We start from the raw sequence: 8,805 nt of genomic DNA, 5'->3' as shown, positions 1-8,805 counted from the left end.
TCCAGTGGCAAGAGCATAAATTTGCTCAGTGGAGCCTGCAGGGTGATATCCATGGGCTTTCAAAAGAATTATCTTCTCAAGGACTCAATGCTTGAGCAGGGTGAATTGTGAAAACTCTTTTGAATATGGTAAATCTGGACATTCCTACTTGCTTTTAAAAAGTTGTTGACTGTCTTAGTGGTGAGAACTGACCAAATTCGCTATCTACTTATCTATAAAGTATGTATTATGTTGTCACACAGTCACAAATACTAAAAATGCTCAAATATGCCAATAATAGTCAATGTTCTCAGTAGCTCTCAGCTAAAAAACAGTCATCAAAACCACTGTATTAAATGTTCTTGCATTAATCTATAAGAACTACTGTGGAAAGATACAAATGCATTAGTTTCTGTCTGCTATGTTTTGCCAGATGAGTACTTTGGAAGAGTGTTTTATTTTACAGCATCCCTTACACAGGGCATCTTTGTACTGAGTGTAACAGAGCCTGACATCTGAATCGGCTTTGTTCCTAGTAGTGCCGTGGTATCGGGTAGCTGTAGCCATCTCCTGGTTACCGTCGGGTGAAACCCAGAGCGACTTCTTTCAGCAGCTGAACTCCACCCGACAGAAACTATTCTCCCCACTCAGACTTTTGTCCCTGTCGAGGCTGATCTCAACCAGCTCTTCCCCAAAAAAAGCATCCGGCAGAGGCCTGCGGGGCTGCCGGCCCTCGCCCCGGGGAAGCGGGTGGATGCCGGCTGGAGAGCGGGAGAGGTTCAGCACCACGGTCAGCGCCCGGGCGGCGGCGGCGGGGCCCGCGGGGGCGGCACGGCGGGGACAGAGCAGCGCGGGGGAGGAAGCGCGGGAGAGGGAACTTCTGCCTCCATGCTGATGTTTTTTGGGGGGAGCGGCAGTCAAGTAAAAGGTCAAAGCATGGTACTGGACGTCCTGTGCTCTATTTTAAACGGAGGAAAGGAGAAAGCTATTTCCCTGACACAAATGGAGTAGAAAACACGCTTCTGCGATACCATCATCTTCTTCACAATGTGTTAGGCTGAAAGCAATTTTTGCAGCAATAGGGGCTTTTTTACTGCTCATTACAGTAAGTGGCAAAATTTTCCAACTGTCGAGGGCAAGAGTAACAGCTGCCGATTACCAGATCTAGGGTTAAATTAAGGACCTGAAAGAGAAAAGGTATAAAGGGGAGGAAGTGACACACTATGTTCAAAAAGATCCATTCTATATTTCACCCTAACTCCCACCGAAGAAATGTGACAGATGACATCCCTTACTGTGATGGCACAGGTTCTGCAGTGAGATTGATCCGCAGCACTTCTATGTACGTCCTTGGAGGTGAGCAGGAAAAAGTTAGTGAACCACTAAAAAAATGCAAAAGTACAACCAGCATCGACTCTTGTTTCCAGCCAAAAGAGGAGGACAGAGACTGGATGTACTCTAAGACTCAGGACTGCTTGAAGTACTTACAGGATCTGTTAGCCTTGAGGAAAAAATATCTTGACAACATCAATAACTTGAAATCGATGCATATGGCTGCAGATTCCCCAATGTCCACAAAATCATCCAAAACTGGAAAGAAGTCATTTCTTCCACCTCCTTCCAAAGAGTCTTCTAAGGTAATTCCTAAGAGCTTTTGCCATGTGCTTGGTCTTAAGCCATGAAGCAATTAACTGTATGACCTATGTTGTTTTTCTGCTTTATTGGTCTCAGCTGGTTGTCTTTTTACTGTTAGATCATTTGAAATGCTGCTACATACCTTAAGATTCTTTCTGAGTGGTGTGAAATTAACTGTGAATGACTGCTCATGGAAAGAAATGTATATATCTATGTTTGTGTGGGGGGAGAGAAAATAGGAGAAGGAAAGAGGTATAAGAGTATGGGAAGTATCTAAAAACATGTTATGAAAGAGAGCGCTGTTCTCAGTACTCTGACAGGCTACTTAAGGGCCTCAGAATTCTCCACTATGGTTAATTATAGCTGTTAATGACTGACAAGCACAGTAATCTCCAGATTTACTGGCAGCCTTTTTATAGGCATAAAATTACTTACACAAAATAACTGTAAATTCATTGAAACAAATAGCATTTTTTCTGACTGGTCAGATAGCTTGTCAGTGCTACATTTAGCAAGCTCTACTGATAGGATGTAGAGCATGAGGAATTCTTAAGTGTTCCTTTCTCTGTTAATTAATAAGTTGGCAGGTCATTTTGAGGCAGTAAAATTCCTCACCCTTTACTGTAATAATACCACAAAAATAAAATTGAAATATCATCTTTGGTGCAGACTATTTCTATGTATCCTAGAGAGAAAAACATTGCAAAGCTTCCTCCTGGTTGCAGTTTATAGATTGCATGTCACTAGAAGTTCAGTCATTAATATGACTTTAGGCTTGATTCAGAGAGGATAAAGGAAAGGATTGCAGCAGGTGGGGGGATCCGTTTAGGTAACTTGACCACGAACATGAATTTGACAGCAGACTCACAGATTACCCAGTGGAGTCTTTAAACTGGATACTAATGGGCATGGTGGGAAGAAGGGATGTATGGCTGACTTACTGATTAGGCCAGGTAGACTTTACCAAAAAAGTTATTGCCACATTTGGATATTCTGTCACAGCAGAATGTCAATGGCTGAAGCTGAGCTCTGTTGCAGGCATTGCGTAACCAAAGGACAAGGCTCACGTGTTTAGGACTAGATACCACATTTTCTAATTTTACATTTTGACGCAATACCCATTCAGTCAGTGGGAATTTTTCATTTGCTTTTATTGGGCTTTATGTTGTCTTTTTAAGGCTTTGAATGGTGACTCTCAGAAGCTAGGAGTAATAGTAGGAAACAATACTCAGCTCAGTGGGCTGGAGAAGATAGATTTTATAAAGACATTACTATTTAAGGCCAGGGAAACATCCAAAGGGAATAACTTAGGTATAGGAGAGTGGCCTGGTGGTGCCAGGTGCCAGGAGATGAATCTCAACACTATAGATACAGTCTGTGAACTGACTTTGTGCACCGTCACACCAGGATTGGCTTGAGGCAGGGGAGATTTACAGCAGAGCAGTACACGACTAACCATTATCAGGTTGGAAAAAATGAATGCAAAAGGGTACTAAGACCATGGACCAGGAGGGTGGGAGATAGATTCTGCACAACTAGGCTTCGTGTAGAGTTGTGAATTTCTGAGATTTGCCACTGAAAATACTGCTTAAGAAAAATGCCAAAAGCTCAACTTAGGTTTGGCAAACAAGTCAATCTCCCACAGGCTGAGGCTAAGAGTGCTGTCATCTGACTGTGGCCAGCTAGGTCTTATGTATGAACAGCCCTGGTACTGGCTGGCATGCTATCTCCACAAGCCATTGTCCCCTCAGGAGCAGGCAGGAATGTCAGCAGGATATGCCACCCGTATGAGTCATTCTTGCCGACACAAATGGCAGGGTCACAGCCGCACAGCCCTGGCTTTGCAAAAATTAAGGAGAGGACAAGAAGACTTCTAGAATAGCCAGAATACTCTGCTTCCTAACTACAAATTTTATGTTCACAGATTGCAGGGTTCGTCTTATCACCAGGCTTGAATGGTTTTGTCCCTAACTACCCATTTGTGTTAAATTATCTGTCAGTGGAAATTCACTTCTTTCTCCTACCTGCTGCATGATTAATGGGAAGGTACTTTGTCCAGGCAACCCTGTCCCCATGGGAGGTTTAATCCAAAGATCCCTAGGACCTGGACTACATGTTGATTGTGGATTCAAAATTTGCCAGTTGGGTCTAGTGAGAGAAAAGAGAGGCGTGTCAGATGCTGGAAGTACACAGGCATTTCTTTAAAACGCCTTTTAACCAATAAGGGCTTAGTCATGATAGCAATCATTATTTTCAGTAGATGTGTGGTAGCAGCTATCCTTTAGCACACTTCGGAGGATGTCAGTCAACCCATAATGTCAGGAGGGGGATAAGCTAGCTCATCTCTCTGCCTCCACAGAACAGGGAGCAAGCCGGTCCTTCAGAGGTGTGGTACAGCATGTATCCTTTGCTTGCACGTTTGAAACCCAAGGTAGCAATTTTCTGACTTGGTATTGCTGCCTGGCAATACACCTAGCTTGGACTGGCAGGGAGAATATATGGCCCTTTATTAGGTAGAGCCTGGCAGGAAGTATTCATCCCACATGGACCTACAGAATTGCTCACCGAGGCTTTATGACTGCTTCAGCATTTATAGACAGGCATTTGCTTTTTTATCAAGACAGGCTCCTAATTTTAAACCCTGTGGCTTTCCTGTGGGAATTATCACAGTGTTGAATGACTCATATTTTAGCACACACAGTCCTTTTCCATTTCAAAAAGACTTCAGCAATTTAGATTTGGATTCGTTTCACCTAACCTAGGCATTTTAATAAGATGCTTAAATTAGTAACCGAGTTACCCCACAATCCCTCTTCAGCTAAGAGAAAGAGCTGCCTGCAGAGGGGAATTCAGCCTACCTAGGGTCTGACTCATCTTCTGAAGGTACTGGAGCCCTGCATTAATTACAGAAGGAACCCCTCATGACTACATTTCTAATGTGCGTCTCATTAGGTGCCTACTGCTAGGTAGAATAAATTTGAGTACAAAGCCCAGCTGTCACTTAGCCACCTAATTAAATGGCCTGATACAGGGATTCTGAGGGATTTTATAATACCTGGCTAGCAGTGCCCAAGCGGAAGATGTTTGGTGTTGAGCATGTAACAAGATGGATGTTTGTTAGACTGCTGTCCTGCTTTCTTTGACGACTGCAAACTGTGGAGTCGTCTGGACCTGTGTCCTTTTCTGACAGCTTGAATTATGGAATCAAATACAATTTTTGCAGCTTCCTTACACAGTTTGTTCATTAAGAAGTCATTGTGCCCACCCCCTCGCTAACTCCTTTTTCCCCCTATCTGATCAACAGGCATCCATGGAGAGAAAAGGCCCACAGTCCAGTTCAGACGTAAGAGAAGCAATAGCTTACTTCGACTCAATTATTGCGGACCTGGATTCAGAGAGGTGGCGGAGAGTTCCTGATGTGGATCTGCCAAATGTGGATGTTGATTTTGATGGTGCAGTATAAACCAGCCAAAATATGATTATTTTTGGTGTGCAGAGGATAGAGGGAGGAGTGGCATTGTAAGAATGTGTTTGTTTATTTAATGGGCACAGTTTTCCTCCAAGTTTTGCTTCCCAAATCTAGGACCATTACATGCAATATGTGAAACTACAGTAATACATTGCTTGTTCCCCATTGAAAGGATGCAACTATTTTATGCGTGGCCATTACATGAGCAAATGTAGCGTGTGTTGTGCTGGAATAGTGGTTGCCTTCTGCTCAGAGCTGAATTTTACCCTTTCATCCCTACCACGAACTGTATTTGGAGAACTGTAAAAAATATAAAGATATTTTTTTCTTCATCTGTTTTTCATTTTTCTCATTGAGAAATAGCTGGATGTTTTCTCTCCAACCAGAAAAAAAGAAGTCATTTAGAGATTAGGCTAAATAATGGTATGTTTCCACCAGAATGGATGGGATTGCACAACTAAATGAAGATGTGCCCATCTGAGCTCATCATTTATCCTGTATAATCGGTGGAGAGAAATAGACATTTCTCTTCTTTGGTTTAGGCTAAGGTGGATACCTGAAACAGGTGAAATTAGCTGTGCCTTAAAAGTGTGTATAAAGGGACTAGCTCTGACATATGTATTTACACTGCAGGCATTGAAATACTAGATAAGATAAATCCCATCCCAGGCAACATCCTGCAGAGAAACCACATTGGTTTCTCAGCATTACCTCCAGGAAGGACCCAGCAGGAACCCTGTTCTCTCACTGTGCGTGTAAAAATATCATTGGCAAACTGTTAACACCAGATTATCTTCTGTCTTTCAGTTGCTACCAGCACAAGTGAACACAGTTTGCATTCAAACTGGATCCTTCGTGCTCCCCGGAGATACTCACAAGACACTGCCCAATCAGCAAAGGCTGCAAACCAGTCTCAAAGAAACAGCCAGCGGAGAACCACTGGCTCTAGGAAGAGGTTGGAAAGACATCCCATGTACTTGCCCAAAGCTGTGGAAGGGGCATATAGCACTTTAAAATTTAAGCCCAAAACACGTAAGAAAGAATATTGAAAGAATATTCCCTCTTCAGCTGAAGACAGGATGTATGAAATAAGGAATGTAAGACTTGCTTTTTTTTTTACCTCTGACCCATCTGTCACACTCTGGAAATGACATGTGCAGTCACTGAAGGTTCTTTGTGTCGGACATATTTTGAGCCATGGCTATTCCAATGTTGGACTCTTAACTCATTGAGTTCATTGTGCCTAACAATACTGCTTTGTCATTCAGCTTGGGGGGGAACTCCAACTTGACAAGCCTTTCTTCTAGTGCTGTTATTGAAAGCAATGATTCAGATATTGCCTGGTGCAGTAATTTTTCTTCTGACTCCAGCACTACAAAGTAATTCGGGCTGTTCAGCTAATACGGTGGAGCTTTTTGTACCAGTGCTTCAACTTGGGAGCAGTGAAACAGAATTTTCTCATTTTTTTGGTTGTGAAAATTTGTGTGTGCCATCACTGTCACTGTGATCTGAGAGTAAACAGCAGCACTGAGGTACAAGCAGGCTGCGGTACAAGCACATAAAGCCGCAATGAAGGAATCAGCATTAGAAACCTCTGTTTTGAGGAATTGCTGCAGTGTGTTTTGAAAAAACAAACTTATCTTGTACTCTGCTTGCTAATGGGAATGGTTCTGTTCTGGGATACAACATCAAGAGACTCACTGAATGCAAAAACGTATCCAATTTTTTTTATATGGTTACACCGCCTGCTAGTTTTCATCTATTTTAACACCCAGTTGCCGAATCTAGACATCCCAGTGTACATTAGGAAAGCTTAATGTATTGGAGTAGAACGCGTCATGAATGAATTGGAGCAAAGGTTGTTCTCAAGGGCAGAAGGCAATTAGCAGACAAATCCACTGCATCAGCATTAGATTATACCTAGTATTTGGAATTCTGCTACTTCATCGTTAAAGACTACATATTACGAAGAACAGAGCCTAGAAGTGCTCTTAGAGGTGATATGCTTTCCAGGTGATACTTGGAATGGCTAAGACCCATACTCTGACTGTTTCCCACTTGTACAGCAACGTAAAAGTGCATAGAAAGTGACAAGAAGCTAGCACCCTGTGGAAATACTAGCCTATGGCCCTTCAGATAGGGCAATATAATTTTGTGTCACAGCCATCAGTCTGAGTCACATCTCCCAGCTCATGCTGTGTCTTAAGAATTTGCGAAGATGTTTGGGATCAAGCCTTTGCTTTCTCTGATTGTTTTCATCTGGTGTTCCATCAGTGGTTCACCGTGACAGGTGGATCACGGAAGCACTGGTATAACCAGCTGGTGATTCACTGGTGGTTTCTCGTTTCTGTGTTCAGTAGTTTTTGTGTCCACAGGCTTGGATAAATTTCCTAAGGCACTGGCCATCAGTATAACCCGTCTGATATATCATAACCTCCATGAGCCTTGTGCCCACAACACAGAACATTTGACGGGTGGCAATTCTTGCTGATTTGTGTTCCTAGTCTTTGGGACTGAGTTATTCCATTTCTGTCACGAGGTGGAAGTACCTCTCTCAGATCTCACTGATCCAGGACACTCTGTCATGAGATAGGAGAGTGCCAAAACCCCCATATGTTCCTCCATTCAGAGCTGGCATCTCCTGTTTGATTAAAACATTTTGTTTCTTTTTCTAGTGGTGTTCCTGAAGGGGAGGGAAGAATTGTTTCTGTAGCACTTTAATTCTGGAGGTGCTTTGCCACTCTTCGTCTCGGCTGTATCCTCTTGAAAATGACCAGTTTAACCGACATCATTGGTACATCTTCCTGAAGAGTTTAAATTAAGGTCTAGGTTTTGCTTCCCTGCTGTTGGTGCTTCTCACAATTAATCTGTATTCTGTATACAGACAGTGTTGCTGCCTTTGTACCTCCGCAGTCCTGTCCTGACTGGCCTGATCTGAACATCCTGTCTTTAAAACTGCTCTGCCTTTGACTTATCATCATTTAAGGCCAAAACCTGCACATTTTTGGCAACTGTGTCACCTTGAAACCCCTCTCCAAGCAGAATCTCACGCTGAAGTTGCCGAGGAACACTTTTCCTGATTGTGTGGTCACCTTTTTACTACTAGAACCTGCAACATGGATGGATGCTGGCAGAAAACCTCACCGTCTTTTTCAGTTACTATACCAGAATTAGGCTTGTGCATAATTAAAATACTGATGAAAGAAGAAGAAAAGAATTCCAACGGTGTTCTACGCTGGGCTGTGCTTCATGTTCATAGTGCCAAGGTTTTCCTTATTGGAGTAATTGAGCTTTTTGCTGTTGTTTTGAGCATGCACCGTGATGTGCAGAACCAGACTGCTTCAGCGTGTTTGACCTTCCCTGTGACTTCTTGTCTGTCTTGTAAAATGGAGATACCTCTGGTCATCTGCTGTGACAGAGGGTAAGGGTCCCCCTGCTGTCCAGCACACAAACTCCAATGTGAAATATGTGCTTGCTTTTATGAGTAAGAGACAGAGGTTGGAAAAAAAGCTTTGTAATTTTGGTATGGGTTCTGTGATTTATTTTTTCCCCCTGTTCTTAAAGTTCATTTCAAGCCTGTTATCATCTTAGGAAATTTTAATTAAGCAAGTGAAATAAAGCAGTTTTTCTCTGAGAACATTTTCTATCTCCTATCCCATAAATGCAGGCATCTTCCTTCTCCTAGCATATTAGCCCTTGTGAGCTCCTCACTGGACACGGCT

At 42.8% G+C, this 8,805-nt stretch overlaps 1 protein-coding gene across 1 annotated transcript; it reads left to right on the top strand.

Annotated features, from left to right (window-relative positions):
* Nucleotides 1-1,202: 1,202 nt before the first annotated feature.
* C1H13orf42 (chromosome 1 C13orf42 homolog) lies at nt 1,203-6,132 on the top strand. The gene is made up of 3 exons (XM_074573030.1): nt 1,203-1,616; nt 4,919-5,066; nt 5,891-6,132. Exons 1-3 carry the CDS (start codon nt 1,203-1,205, stop codon nt 6,130-6,132), a joined length of 804 nt encoding a protein of 267 aa, XP_074429131.1.
* The last annotated feature ends 2,673 nt before the right edge of the window (nt 6,133-8,805 follow it).

This window comes from Larus michahellis, chromosome 1 (genome assembly GCF_964199755.1).
Source record: "Larus michahellis chromosome 1, bLarMic1.1, whole genome shotgun sequence".
Taxonomy (NCBI): Eukaryota; Metazoa; Chordata; class Aves; order Charadriiformes; family Laridae; genus Larus; species Larus michahellis.
This window is presented reverse-complemented; position numbering and strand designations above follow the sequence as displayed.

What these genes read in the sequence shown, in the direction of transcription:
- C1H13orf42 (XM_074573030.1), top strand. Translation starts at nt 1,203, where the DNA reads ATGTTCAAAAAGATCCATTCTATATTTCACCCTAACTCCCACCGAAGA. An exon ending in CTTCCAAAGAGTCTTCTAAG is followed by an intron (nt 1,617 to 4,918) that starts GTAATTCCTAAG and finishes TCTGATCAACAG; the next exon opens with GCATCCATGGAGAGAAAAGG. An exon ending in TGTGGATGTTGATTTTGATG is followed by an intron (nt 5,067 to 5,890) that starts GTGCAGTATAAA and finishes TCTGTCTTTCAG; the next exon opens with TTGCTACCAGCACAAGTGAA.